The sequence below is a fragment of the Sceloporus occidentalis genome, unplaced genomic scaffold (assembly GCF_023333645.1).
Source record: "Sceloporus occidentalis isolate IW3139 unplaced genomic scaffold, rSceOcc1.0.p SCAF_5, whole genome shotgun sequence".
Lineage (NCBI taxonomy): Eukaryota > Metazoa > Chordata > Lepidosauria > Squamata > Phrynosomatidae > Sceloporus > Sceloporus occidentalis.
Genome location: NW_028316985.1, coordinates 152,354,314 through 152,369,695, shown reverse-complemented (window position 1 = coordinate 152,369,695; position 15,382 = coordinate 152,354,314). Strand labels below are relative to the sequence as shown.

Here is a 15,382-nt window from a genome sequence, read left to right as displayed (position 1 = left end):
CCTTCCTAGACAGAAGGCTGAAATGGAGGGCAGGCCCTGGAAAAGTAGGACCAGGTCTAGTTACCCTGAAGGCAGAAATGAAGGGCAGACTCTGGAAAAGGAGGACGTCTGGGAACCCTGAAGGCTGAAATGGAGGACAGGTCCTGGAAAAGGAGGACCAAGTCTGGTCACCCAGAAGGGTGAAAATGGAGGACAGGACCTGGAAAAAGAGGACGTCCAGTCACCCTGAAGGTTGAAAATGGAGGACAGGACCTGGAAAAGGAGGACCAAGTGTGCTCAGCCTGCACTTACCCAGCAGTCATTCCAAGTCTAATGAAATACGGCGACCGTTAAAAGACCCCCTCCTCCTCCCCCTGTCAATCAATCAACGAGGCGCGCGCCACAGAAGCCGCAGCTCCGCCAAGTTACCCAAAGGCTTCACCTGATAGGCAACCAACGATATTCCCTCGGGATTGGAAGAGGAGGAGGACGCCGCGCATGCGCACCAACACACAGACGAGGCGACTCCTCCTCTAACGGCCGAAGCGGTGCTGGCGGTGGAGGAAAGACAGGGAGGGAGGGGGAAGAAGAAAGAAGACGTCACACCGACGGCCTCCAATCACATTTCAAGGCCTTAGAGCGGGCTTATCTGATTGGTGGAAAGAGATAAATCACGTGCTCTCTCTCTCTTTGGCTCCGCCTCCTCTTCAAGGAAGGTGATTGAGCTGGGAAGCGGATGTCGGTGGGGCTGCTGCTGGGAGGGTTTTAAGAAGAAGGCTTAAACACACACACGGGAGGAATAACCCGCATTGGCACCGCTTTAACTGCCCTGCCTCAAGCCTGTGGAATTCTGGGATTTGTAGTTTGTTGTGGCACGGAGAATTCAAAGACATAGCTGCGTTAGCCAGGGAAATCAGTACGCAAAGGGATCTTGTAGCAGCACCTTTGAGACTAACTGTGTGAAAGGTGTGGCAAAAGTGTTTGTAGACTTCCGGAGTCTACTTCCTCAGATGCATATGGCCTCCTAATGAGGAAAAGGCTTCAGTCTAGGAAATCTCACGCTACCAGCTTCTTTCTTTCCATTAGTCTCAAAGGTGCTACTAGATCCCTTCGCACCCTGACAGAGAAAGCTAAATGTCTCACAAAACTACAAATCCCAGCATCCCATAACATGGAGCCCTTGGACGTGAAAGCAGTGCCAGACTGTGTTATTTCTGCAGCGTAGATGCAACCCTCTCTTTCTGATACGGTTGCTAAAATGAAAGGGTCGCTCCCAGGCAGCAGGAGGTTGGTTTTCTACACAGGGGAAAATGCAAAGCCCAGAACAGCTGGATTTGTACTATTAATAGTAATTAGTACTACATTGCTCAGTGAAGCGCCTAATGGTATAACATAAACAGTTTGGATTGTCCCACGAGGTGGAGATGGTGGATAGATTATAGACCCTTTCATACTATGGTACGCAAGTATTAGCACTATGACTCCACTTTAAGCATCGTGACTGCTTCCTATAAAATGCTGGGGTTTATAGTTTGGTGAGCTGTCATGGAGCTCTCTGCCTGAGAATTCTCAATACCGCTCCATAAACTACAAATCCCAGGATTCCACAGGCACACGGCAGTTGAAGTGGAATCGTAAGGCTATAACTGTGTAGTGTGAAAGGAGTCCGGGCCTCTACGACACTCCTTGATGCGAGTGTCACTGGGTTCCCCCCTCCCAAAACCTACTTGTGAAAGATTTGATGAAGAACATGTCAGCACAGGAAGAAGAGGGAGCAGGGGTATATTTGTAAAGAATGTGTTTTATGTGACATCAAGGGCTTTCACAGCCAACACTAATAGGGGTTTTTTTTGGGGGGGGGGGTTGAGCCGTGTGGCCGTGTTCTGGAAGAACGTATTCCTAATATTTCACTTGCATCTGTGGCTGGCACCTTCATAGGCTGGTGGCATGGAAGTGAGTGAGGTACATATACTGTGTGACCCTTGGTATATATGCCCCACTCATTTCCATGCCACCAGCCACTGAAGATGCCAGCCACAGATGCAGGTAAAAGGTCGGGAATAAATTCTTCCAGAACACGGCCACACAGCTCAAAACCCCCACAAAAAAACCTATAATATGTTTTATTTCAGGTATGTTTCTTCCTTGTACTTTGGTTCAACTGTCATCCAACATGAGTATGGGCCCAAACACACAGGCCAAAATAAAGCTGCTTCGGGTCACTTTGGAGGTATGCTGTTTAAATGATGCATGGCCTGTTACAGACTGCCAAAATAAAGCTGCTTCGGGTCTCTTTGGAGGTATGCTGTTTAAATGATGCATGCAGCCTAAGAATCCGGAAGCTGCACCAAAACTGCACTCCAGTGCTTAGGAATGGAGTGTAGCTTTGGTGCGACCTCTGGACTCTTAGGACCCATGCATCATTTAAATAGCATGCCTCCAAACAGACCCGAAGCAGCTTTATTTTGGCAGTCTGTAACAGGCCCATGTGTCCTAAGAGGCCAGAAGCTGCGCCAAAGCTGTGCTCTGGTCCTTAGGACTGGAGTGTGGCTTCCAGCCTCTTAGCATAATTTAAACAGCATACCTCCAAAGTGACCCGAAGCAGCTTTCTTTGGGCTTGTCTGTTTGGGCCCATACTCATGCTGGATGACCTATAAATGCCTAGAAATGTATTCTTCAGCACAATTCTATGGTCAACCTCTAGCAGACTTATGCTGGAGGTCTTAGAGATTCCTAGAAAGAACATATTAATCAAAACCAGAAACAATCAAATCCACAAAAATCAAAGCCACAAATGTGGAAGGACAACTGTAAAGACAAGATATATGCAGGATTATGCTTCAACTCCTGGCAACTCTGCGGTAGGGATTTATTCAGAGGTGGTTTGTCATTGCTTTAATCAGGCAGAGAGAGCATGGCTTGCTGTTATGTTTCTTCTAGGTAGGTGTGCATAGGATACTAGCTTTAATTGTACAATCTAATTTATGTATGGTGTTGAGACTTTATGTAAACACTTGTCCTGCACTTTATACTAACAGCTGCAGTATCTCTTGCTTGGTTTTTCAGAGTGTTCTGACTTGGTAAAAATTAACCCAAGAAGGTGCTACAAATGAAGATTTGTGGGGGAAGAGGAATGTTTTCCTCAGTTTAATTTAAATGTGAGCTTTAGTCTGAAATCATATTTTAATCCAGAAGGGAGAAATGAGATCTATATTATTTGTTTTACCAGTAGAAGTACAATTTCCCCCAGAACTAGAAATAATCTTCATTCAAGTCCAAGGAGCTTATGCGCAAGGGACGAACGGAGGGGGAATGAATGAGGCACGTGCCTGTGCCCCGCTGCCTATATTCAAGCCTATGAGTTTTCACAAGGGGGTCCAGAATGGAGCCCTCGCAAAAAAGGAGAGGTGACTGTATAGAGTTTTGAGTACTGTAAAACTGTCCTGATGATTAAGTTGTGGAGCTATTTGTGTGCCAAGTTTTGGCTCCTTGGCACTGGAACTGATACTGTCAAGGACTGTATGTCTAGCATTAATTCTGCTTATAAACCAATCAGAAGGATCTGATTATTGACTGTAAACCTTAAAATGCTTCTGTAATTTAAAGGTTTGTATTCTAAATAACAGTAAATACACAACTTTAATAAGATACAGGTAAGATAAGAAAGAAAGTGGCATATTTGAAACTGTTCATGGGAAAGATGCTTGAGCAGCTGTGAGCAAATGGGTGAGTGGATGAACCACAGAATGCACAGGAAGACTGCTATGTTACATTCCAGTTTTAATATCTAACTTAGTGCTCAGAGCTTGCCATGAGGAAGATATTACAAATAGAATTTTATGACACCATGGTAGTTAAAAGAAGTTTGCTTTTATCACCATGTTAATATAACTTTGCATCCTCTGAAATCTTGCATATTTTGTATAATTTGGAATCAAAATATGTTGGCCCTTTGGATTTTGTTGGGCTGTAGCTCTAATGTTTCATCATGTTGGTTAAAGCTGTAGTCTAGCAGCAACTGGAAGGCCACATGTTCTTCATCTCTAGTTTAATGTGTGAGTAAGCCATTGGTTTGGCAGAAACACTGCTGTGGAAATATAACTTTTAGGGGGAAATAGCAGTTGATTTGCATATTTGTACAAGTTAATGTGATCGCTTTGGGCACCCTGTGGTGAAATAGTCTGGAATGAACATGGAATTAACAAAGTACAGAGAACGATTTTGAAGTTCCTGCAAGGGGTTTAATGCTGAGCCATCATGTGATAAATATATATTAAGCTCCTAATGTGAGTTCTGGTAGAGCATATAGTAATGTACTTGCGGTTGTACTTGCAATAATTTTGTGCATGTTTGGAAGTAACTCGGCAATTACAGAATATTGTATATGTAGGCATGTGTCTTGAAGTTGCCTATCAACTTATGCCAACTCCATAAATTTAATAGGGTTTTCTTAGGCAAAGAATGCTCAGAGGTTCTTTTGGAAGTTCCTTTCTCTGAAATATTGCCTACAGCACCTGGTATTAATTGGTGGTATCCCATCAAAGTACTAACCAGGGCTAAGCTTGCAAGATCCAATCTGGTGTCTTTAGGGTATTTAGGCTACAGAATAATACAAAAGTTACAAATCAGCTATGGCCATAAAACAGGTTTCTAAAAAAAAGGTATACCATGCTAGTCTGCCCATTTACTTGGTGTTCATTTGCTTATATTTTGCTGTTCTATGTTTTGTAGGGCTTCATTCATTCAAGGAAAACCCATTGTTATTATGAGTATACTGTATGATGTATGAAAAGTTCTCATAAACTGGACAGATGGATATGTATTATTCATCTTGCTCTTTAAAAGCTTGGGTAAATCATGTTATTGATTTAGGAACTAAAATGGACTGACTTGTGGAATATGTTTCTTTGACTTTTAACAAAATATTTATATTAGAAATAGCTGGTCATTATTAAGCACATCTTTAATAAGACAAGCAAATATTTATTTAAATGCCCATATGTCAGTGAAATGAGTGTTCTGAATACAAACTGCAGTAGAGTGAAGATAAAAAAGAAATTATTGTGTGCCTTCAGCTTGTTTCCAATTTACAGAGACTGTAAGGAGAACCTATCATAGTGCTTTCTTGGCAAGACTGGTTCAGAAGAGTTTTGCCTTTGCCTTTGCCTTCCTTTGAGGATGAGAGCATGTGATTTGCCTAAGGTCACCCAGTGGGTTTCGTGGCCAAGGGGGAATCCAACCTGCTCTCTAGAGTCATAGTCCAACACTCAAACATGGTTACATGACTAATTTTTTAGTATTTAGATCATTAAAATAATTAATTTTGTTTAATGTATAATATTTAGATGGAATTTAAAATTGAACACACATGGAATAGCTTGCCAGTATCTCATGATCCAATAGTGATCAAGCTGACACCAGAAAATTCAGGAATACTTATGGAAGTGAGTGCTCCATTTTTTAATGATCCTCCAGCTCCTCCTGGTGAGGCAGGAAAACCATTCAATGCACTGTGGGACTATGAAGGTAAGTGGAACCTTTTTATTGCTCCCAGAATATTGTATATTCTGGCTCTTGTGCAAAGGGAAATATGCTATACAAAAATACTTTAAACAAACAGGATCCACTACAAAATTTTGCTAAGTAATCTCCTTCTATGTCATCCAACACACACCACCCTCTTCCAGATTACTCTACTCCATTCCTTTCCCTCCAAGTTTCAGGTTTTTTTTAAAAAAATCTCCAACAAACACTTGGCTTTTGATCAAATCTGCATAAGGGCTGTCTTGCTGTATCTACTTATATATTAACATACCGTTGCTTTTGTTTCTTCTCATTGCCATCAGGTTAGCCTCAGCTTAAGCCTATGAATGAGAGACCTTCCAAACACCCTGCCCTGTAGACATTTTGCTAGGGCTTCCTTTTTTCAATCAATCCATTTGAAATGTGCTCTTCCTCTTTTCGTATTGTTTTCCACTTTTCCCAACATTATCATTTTTTCCAACGAACCCTGCCCTCTCATGGTACAGTTGGCCCTCACTATTCATGGGGAATTGATTCCAGACCCTCCCATGGATATGAAAATCCACAAATGCTCAAACCCGCATTGTCCCCAATGGCAGCGTGTGCACGCGGCCACACCACCATTGGGTACAACGGAACTTAATGGTAGCATGGTCACATCCATGTGCCGTCATAGGACAACAGGGGCTGTCCCTAATGGCACGGCCATGTGCACCATTGGGGACAATGCAGGCTTGCCACCCAAAGATGCAGATGGCAAGTCTGTGGATACCAAGGGCTGACTGTACATCTAATGTACTATAGCCTCAGTTTATTCATTTTGGCTTCTAGTGGGAGTTCAGACTTTATTTGCTTTAAGACTCATTTATTGGCCTTTTTGGCAGTCCATGGTATATGTAGAATTCTTCTTTGGCACCATTTTTCAAATGCAATTAATATGTTGAAGAATTCTTCCTTTAGCTGATCCTCTACATACATCTTTCAGACAGGACTACAGAACTGGCAATGTAAAAGTACAGTTTTAAGTGAAACCAATACAATACGAAGTATTGTATTCTTTGACTATATTCTTCTTCAGCAAGAATGAGAAATGAAATAATTTTTCTTGGCTTGATTTTTCAATTTTAAACTACTCCTATGGCGTTAGAATTGTACTCTGTTATCTTATACCTAAACTTCATAGGCTTTAATTTTTAGTCGTGAAACATTGTTGCCAAGATAATAATGGTCTTGCCTCACACAGTTAAAAGCATCTTTGGAAAAAAGAATAATTTACCAAAGATACTTAACTTTCTGAGAATAATCTGTTGGCATGCCTGAATATAAAGGCTGAGTATCCTTTTTCCAAAATGCTTAGCACCAGCAGTGTTTTGGATTTCTCCCCCAGATTTTGGAATACAGCCGGCCCTTCTTATACACTGATTTTTTAAACATGGATTCAAGCAGCCATGGTTTGAAAATATTTTTTAAAAGTATAAATTTCAAACATCAAAGCTTGATTTTCCATTTTTATAAGGGACACCATTTTGTTATGTCATTATATTTAATGGGACTTGAGCATACATCCATTTTGTTATACACGGGGGATCTTGGAACCAAACCCCAGCGTATAACAAGGGTCCACTGTACTTCATATACATAATGAGATATATTGGAGATGGGACCCGTCTAAACTTAATATACACCTTATAAACATAACCTGAAAGTTATTTTATACGTAATATTTTTTATAGTTTTGTGCATCAAGCAAGGTTTGTGTACGTTGAACCAGCAGAAACAAAGGTTCACCGTCTCAGCCACCCATGTAGACAAATTTGGATTTTGGAGTATTTTGGATTTCCAGATAAGAGCTTCTGAGTTGGACTGTGTTACCTTTACTGGTAGACCTCAAATATGTATTCAACAGAAAGGTGGGATTGATGTGAATTGGGGCCCAATGCATTCTGGGTGGATTTTGTGCCTCCTCACTCAGTTTTCCATCCCTCTGTGTGTGTGTGTGCGCGCACATGTGCATTGCTTTACAAAGAATCATGTTTCTAGGAGGCATGATTCCCCATTTGATCACTGTTGCCCACACCAAGAAAGCACTGGTAAGAGCAAAATATTACAACCGTGCTATAAGTCCAGATTTTTTTTGGGGGGGGGTGTACAGGAGCACCAGGAAAAAAATTGGAAGGATGCGGCCCTGGATCCTCTGTGGCTGCTCATGCCTCATTTCAAAGCATGAATGGAGCTAATGGGTATCAGTTGGGTACACTTTCCATATGCTTTCTCTTTAGATTCATATCCCATAGTTTCCTGACAACGAAGAAATAATCTCATAGAAACTATTTATATTGCATCCATACCACTTGTTCTTTCTTCTTTTGGAGATTCCCCTATGCATTAGAATGCAGCAACAGGATTACTAAGTAGCTCTTTTATACATATGGATGACATTCTTTCCCTGTTCCCACTGTAGTTTCACATTCAGTCCACTGCTTTAGGAGTTCATGGCATCGGTTTATTGCATTTCAGGGTTTTCCTTGGGGCCAGTGTTGTGAGTGATTGCTCAGTTCTGTTCAATTTCACCTATGTAAGCCCCTGATAAAGAGTTCCAAAGCTACACATACCTGATTGACAGCCAACAGCAGTAAGGAAAAGTATTATTTTCTACATCTGTATCCAAACTAATTTAAACGGAAAAATCTATTGTCTCTGCATTACAACCTAATTTTAAAAATAAATCCTTTTCCATACTAGTTTTAAAACCTATCTTCATAATTATGGTAATCATAAATATTCTACAAAGTGTTCTGAGGGCACATGAGAGAAGCTATATACTGTTTGTCAAACACTAAAAAATTAGACTAGAAAATAAGATTAAGAATACAACCCTATACATTCTATTCAGTAGTAAAACCTGTTGAATACATTGGGATTTATGTCTAGGTAAGAAGGAACAGGACTGCAGTCAAAGTCTGAAGTTCTACACACATTAGGCAATAAGACCCATTTAACTTTGTAGGCTCTACTTCTGGGTAAATTTACCAGCAACTGCTCTGTAAGCATTTTAAGTAAATATAATAAATACAGTTTTAAAAATAGCAATAATGTCTTTTGGTTTTTTAGTTGTAGAAGCATTCTTCCTGAATGGCCAAACTCAACAATACTTAGAAGTAGAACTCTGTCCGTAAGTAAACATTTAAAAATGTTTTAAAACTGTACCAAATTGTTTAGCAGTCTCTTGGTTGTAGTTGTGTTGTCTTAATTCAGTGCTTCTCAGGTGATCTGCAATTCTTTCTTCTCCAAGTGCTAGGGATCCAGCATTATATTTGTGCCTATTGGCTACAATTGTTTCTTTCCCAAAAATTCACCAAGGATGAGCAGCTGATGGCTCAGGCGCTTGCACCTATCCAGAACCACCACTTTGAGTAGCACTGGCTTGAATACTCTGTGTACAAGCTTGATTTTTGAAGACTATTAGAATTCTGAGGGTACTTTCAAGAAAGCATTAGTTGTCAGCATAGGAATTCCTTTCCTGAGCTTTTTTATATCACTCTTGTTGCGTGGAATTGTTCTGTAGCTTTAGAGGTGGAATAGAAACCTTGTGGCCCTCCAAATATTGCTAGACAACAAGTACTGTTGTCTTTGATCATTGACCATACTGGCTGAGGGGAGCTGAAGCTCATAAATTTTTGAACTTCCATAGGTTTCCAATTTCTGCTCTAGAAAGTAACTACTAATACTGCAGGATGGATAGTAGAAAATATATGTTAGCAATGTACTTAAGGAACGGAGCTACAAAGGTGATCAGTATGAGATGTATTGTAATATCATAGAAAGAGTAAGAGGACAATAATAAAGTGGCAGAGAGCAACAGAATCCCTGGCAAAGGCAAAAAGTAGTGGACAGCGATGATAAAAAGGACGATTATATGTATTTAACTTTTACCCTCTGTTAGATTTTCTTAATAACATAAACTCTTAATTTAGGTCTAGCAAACATGCTTCCTGGTCATGTAAAATGGAGAAATTCTTTCCTGGTTCCACAGTTGCTAGGTTGCACATAGGACAGGACTTAAACCTTCTAAGTGTGGCATGTAAACCAAGATTTTTGCAAGTGCTGCTTCTTTAAAGTACTGCATTGTTAGGAGAATCTGGAAGAGAAGGTAAAGCTCTGTTTTTAAACAACTATATTAAAGGTATCTGTTTAACCTGGGAAGCCTATCCATCCTACCTTGTATTTGTGAAAGCAGTAGCAGGAAAATCACCAATGAATGATTTTTTTTTAAAAAAAAAATTTACAAATAGAAAGAGTAGAGTTCAAGACTAGATAATGACTTGACACCTGCAACAGTTATGCTTTTATTGCTGAGACTTGGGAAAGCAAGATTATAAATATATCTAATAGAAGTGAATTGAGTAGTGCTGGAGTCAGGATATTACATCACTAATAATGATTATTAGTGCCAAACGTACTCACTAGCATGATGTGTGTACATTTATGTTCAGAGGGAGAGGGAATGAATGTGTTCGTGTGTGAGAGATGAGGACATGAGCTGGTAAGGAATGTAACATTGTTTTGTAGTTTAATCTCTTTACATTTCGATAAATAAAACTGCATTTTGTTAGTAGCACAATTTTCCTTTAAGGACTATAATAATTTTTTGGCTTGGTGATGCACTAATGCACGTATTTTTGTATGACTATACCATGTTTTCATAGGCATGGGCAGCATCTTGTATTGTTGCTTTCTGGCAGACGGAAGGTATGCAAAGTAAGTAAACCATATTAGTCTTTCTTCTTAAATGTATGATTACTCTTAGAATTGGAATAAATCTGTATCTATTTTCCTAAACACAGCAAGAGCTCCCTTTAACATTTGAAGTGTCAAGAACAAGTACCAATTGGATTGGCAAAGCTCATCTGCCTTGGAGCTATTTTCCACCAGCCACTGACAAATTTAATGCATTTGCAATTCATGGATCAGGTGTGGATAGAACATATGAAGCCCTCTTCCCTATACCTCAGCTTGAGATTCAGAAAGAACAGAAGCCTGATTTGTAAGTACACCTGTCATACTACATTGACAACTGAAAGGCTATTAAGAGAGGGAGAATATTTTGTTGCTCGTCACATGAAGTGTATCTAACAAAGATAGCTGAGGTGACTCTGGACCATGATCTAACTTAATGTGATGTTGCTTCTTCTGTTAAGGCTGTGCAAGAGTGAACTTTTATTCTGCTTATTGTAATCATATTATTACATATGTTAACTCATTACAGCAATATAACATTTACAGATAATCCTCTTTCATATGCTTCGCTTTGCTGAAGATTCTGAAACTTATCATGTGAATATAACATAGTACAATAATACAAGTATGCTTCTTAGAGTAATAGAAATGTATCCCTTGTACGTACTTGTTATTCCTGCAGGGGCCCCTGAAGAAGTATATTTTTCTTAAATTCATGGGGCCTTAAATAAATAGGCTAGAATGTTGTTGGGGAGATGTGAATGTGTAAGTACTGTCATTCTGCATCAACACAATAAATCCTGGTCTTTTTTCTCAATCCCCACTTACTGGGAAGCAGCTGCTGGATCACTGGGGAGCCATTGTTGCTCAGGAAGCAGCTGGCTGATATTTACGCCCCCTCCTGTGAGCGATCTCCATTGCAAAAGGCAGAAACAGGGTCCCTGTCACAATTTCCCCTCACTCTGGAGACCACTCATGCCAGTGGGTGATGGGAACATCAGTCAGTTGCTTCCCTAGCAACAGAGAAATGGATCCCATTGATTGCAGCAGTTGCTGTCCAGTAAGTGGGGATTGGGGGACTTTGACAATCCCTATGTGTCCCCTAAATCAGGGAATATGGAGGGTTCATGAATACCAAACATTAATTTGTAGCCTTTCCTCATGACATAGGCTGTTAAAACATAACCATATAGTGCAATATGCCCTATCTATAGTTGTGCCACAAAACCTACCCCCTTACTTGTTATTCATTGAGTGGGCATGGTCAACACAATCGCCAGCCTATATTCTCAATTTGAAATGATGGTTGTAATGAACCTTTATCTGAATATCCAACTTATTTTGAAGGATTACTTTGCTTTGCTTTTACTTTGCTTTGCTTTGCTTTCTAGTGCAGATGTAAAAATAGTTGACTTATTTGCATGCAGCTTTTTGAAATGTAAAAGATGGGCAAATTAAAATTTTAAAACTTACTTAAATTAAACATATTGTTTGCAGCAGTTTATTAGCTATTGAAAGGAGTAAGTGTAAAAGTTTTAGACCTATCTGACATCTTGGTTCCTTTCTCTTGCAGCCATCGCTTAGAATATTTTAAAAGTTTCAACATAAAACTCTTAATGGGAGATGCCTGGAAGCAGCCTGATTCAGACCTGTGGGCATTATGCAAACATAATAATTAGATAACAAGGACAAGAGGTAGGATACCAGCTAATATGAAGTAGGTATGTCAATAAATACAGATTGCTTCCACTGAACTGTTGGACATACAAGCATACAGTAGCTTAAACAGTCCTGATTTAGGGCAGAGGATACTCATATATATACTCATGTAGAAGTGTAGTTTAGTCAAAGTTTAGTTTAATCAAAAAATTGACCCAAAAAACCTGGGTTCACTTATTCACAGATCATCATACTGTACCTTAACTCTTATAAAAAGGGAACCATCCCATTCTTTGTTAAGTGGCAAAAGGTGAGAGTACCTCAAAGAAGCACCAATCCTTACTACCCTCTTCATCACAGCACTGCTTCTGACCTTTTTGAATGCATGGGCAGGAAAATGGTGGCACTGGCAGCTCTTTGGCACTTCCCATCAAAGGAGGTGCCAAAGGAAATCAGGCTTTGAAGGATTTGAATAAGACATTTGTGTATGTTTGTCAGCTTTTCTGGGTTAAAATCAGGTAAAATTATCACATTAAAGGCTATAATCACTGCTAATGTAGTCACCATTTTCTTTGCTTTGCCTTTACATCCTTTTTGACATGCATTTTCTTAGTCTGACCTGAGACTGATCACCTCCCCCAAACATCGTAGAGCCACCATTTACCATAGGTCCCTCCTCATCCATCCAGCCTTTAGGGTGAGCATAGTTATGCCTGCTGGAATTTTGTAAGTATTTTGGCATGATTTTCCTCTGCTTTGTCCTTTACATCCTTAGTTACATACCCCTAAGTTAAAGGACAGTTAGGGATAGAGAACAGTTTTGCTTTTAACTGGCCTTTTTATTTTTGACAGTTTACAGCCTACTCATAAAAGCTTTTATTTATAATGAGGTCAAGTGAAGGACTTAAATACATGTATTCTGTGGGCCCTAGGTATCCACTGGGCTTTGGTTCCAAGATTTGCTGTAGATACCAAAATCCATCAAGTCTCATTATATACAATGGCATAGTAAAATAGTATCCCTTATATAAAGTGGCAAAATAAGGTTTGTTTTATGCAATTTTTCAAAAAATACTTTCAAACCAGGGATGACTGAATCCATGGATGCAGAATCTGTGGATACAGAGGTCTGCCTGTACTAATTTCAATGTGATTTGCAAGTAATCATGCATGCAAATGCAGCCTGCCTTTGACGACTGTGTGACAATGTCAAATATTGATTTATATCAGTGAGTATCATGTGGCCCTCCAGAAGTTGTTGGCTGAGCCAGCATAGTCAATGATGAGGGATGGTAAGAGTTACTGTCCAACAGCATCTGGAAGCCTGATGGTTCCTACTTACATGATGGGATGGTCAGAGCAGTGAAATATACTATCTGTATTTTCAGACCTTGCCCTTCTTGCCTTCTGTCTGTGGAGAGCTTTGTTCAATAGGTTTTGAACCATAGAGTTTGAAGCCAGAATTATTAAGAAACACATACTCTCACATGAGCACTTTAACAACTGTGGCAGAGGCCCTGTTTGGTTCTTGCCCAAATGTGGATTTTACATCCCAGAGACTCTTGGGTTATGTTTCTTTCTCTATTTTTTTTCCAAGTCAGTTGAAGATATTTTTATTTAATTACCTATTGGTGTGGATGAGGAGTAACTAAAGGATTTTACATTCCTCCCCATCTGTGTGCTTGATGTTAGTCATTTGTACCAGATACTAGGTCTTTGCTTATTATAAGTAACAATGTTTTTCTTTTATCTCTCAAAGATCGTCCATGATATGCATTCTCTCTAGTCTCCCCCAATTGTCATAAAGTAATAATTGTACATACCTACCTTTCTGCATTTTCATGATATCATCTTGATTTTGTTCTTTAGGTCTTAAACATGTCATTTTATTCAAATTTCCATGCTGACCTCATTTACTGCTCACTTCAGCATTATGCTTTATTTATTCTGTTTCTGGGTTTCACACCAGAGAATCTCCGAGAAATAAATTATCAGTTTTTTAATGCAAATTCTACAATACATGTACCCACATATAATTTTCACAGCAAAATTTTCACAGCAAAATATTTCAGGTTTTGAGCCTCAGTGAGCTTTAGGGCTTCAACAGTGCCTTCCTTGAAATGCAATAATAAACAAACAAACAAATAAATAAATGAACAATTATGAAAACATGATGCATTTTACTTTTGTATCTTTGGACACCAATGTTTTGAATTTCCAGCTTGACAATTATATTACGATTTTTGATAACTAGCATTATTTCTACAGGAAAGGAAATGGGAGGAACATTTTGTGTGTGTGAAGCTATACATCTATATTCTAAAGGACTGAAATCAAAATGTAATCCAGTTGTGTGTTTCAATGAATCAGTGATGGATGCTGCTTGGGAGATGAACTGAAGAATAATATTTTCCCTGTTATGCTGGCTGGACTATTCTTGGGTTTTGAGAATTCACCTTTTTGCAACCTGGGCATGTATTTGTTACATTTCCAGTAAAATCTACTGAGCTTGTGCATAATATATTCTGTTGCGTCTGTATTGACTTGTGTTTCTTCTTGAACTTGCAGCAAATGAACACTTGTTTTCCATTGAAAGTCATAATTTAGGATTCTGATAACCTTGTCTTCATGGAAATTCCATATACTTGTACCTTTAACCTAAGCAAAGAAAAAAAAAAAGGAAAAGAAAAGAAAAAAGTGAAATATGTTTCATTTGAACTAGAAATAGCTATTGCCAAAATGTACTTAATTATCTAACAGACTAATTAGTGAATTATGACCAAGATCCATTAATACCCTGGCAGAGCTTAAAGGTTACTACCATACATACATTGGGCTGCCACTACTGCTCTCAAGGTAACACAGCTTGATAGCATTAGGACACACACTCATGACCAGTTAATAGCTAGGATTGGGCAGGAATGCCTGCCCAGTGTTTGCTTGCAATTGGGCAGCACGGATAAAAGAACAATCATTGTCCATGCAGATCTCCAGAGAATATGTTTAATTATTTTAGCATATGCTGAATAGTAATGGCCGTTCCTTTCTTCTGGATGTACAGCTAGAGCTACATGCTGTCCATGTGTCCTTTGGCCTACTAGTCGTCACTGAGAGTGTGCCACAGTTTCATCAAAGTACCGATGTGCTTGGGGGGCATTATGCAAGGAAGTAGTAGAGTCCATAGAATTCCCAGAAGAACATACACTGCCATAAACCTTCTGAGTAGTCCTTGCCTAAGAAAGCCTTGGTCAACATAAGTTGACAGACACCTGGAAGGGACACACATTATGGTATATGTCACCTATAAGATCCCACTTTTTATCTGGTGAGCTAAAAGTAAGCTTTGTTTTTGTACAGTGTGTGTATCAAACATCTTTTCTTTTCTCACGCTAAACTGATTGTGCCTTTTGTAAAGGAATTCTGAATCCATAGATATTGATTCAGGTGGTTTTATGTTGTCTCTTCCCATCATATTCACTTTAAG

At 39.4% G+C, this 15,382-nt stretch overlaps 1 protein-coding gene across 8 annotated transcripts; it reads left to right on the top strand.

Annotated features, from left to right (window-relative positions):
- The first annotated feature begins 664 nt into the window (after positions 1–664).
- CUNH4orf33 (chromosome unknown C4orf33 homolog) lies at positions 665–15,382 on the top strand. 8 transcript variants are annotated; one of them, XM_089525800.1, is made up of 7 exons: positions 665–695; positions 5,325–5,505; positions 8,614–8,674; positions 10,209–10,260; positions 10,347–10,546; positions 11,813–11,934; positions 14,167–15,382. In XM_089525800.1, exons 2-6 carry the CDS (start codon positions 5,325–5,327, stop codon positions 11,916–11,918), a joined length of 600 nt encoding a protein of 199 aa, XP_089381926.1. In that variant the 5' UTR covers positions 665–695; the 3' UTR covers positions 11,919–11,934; positions 14,167–15,382. The 8 variants fall into 8 exon arrangements, with proteins under 8 accessions (XP_089381926.1, XP_089381927.1, XP_089381928.1 ...); XM_089525801.1 differs by lacking the exon at positions 665–695 and adding an exon at positions 723–1,266; XM_089525802.1 differs by lacking the exon at positions 665–695 and adding an exon at positions 2,605–2,919.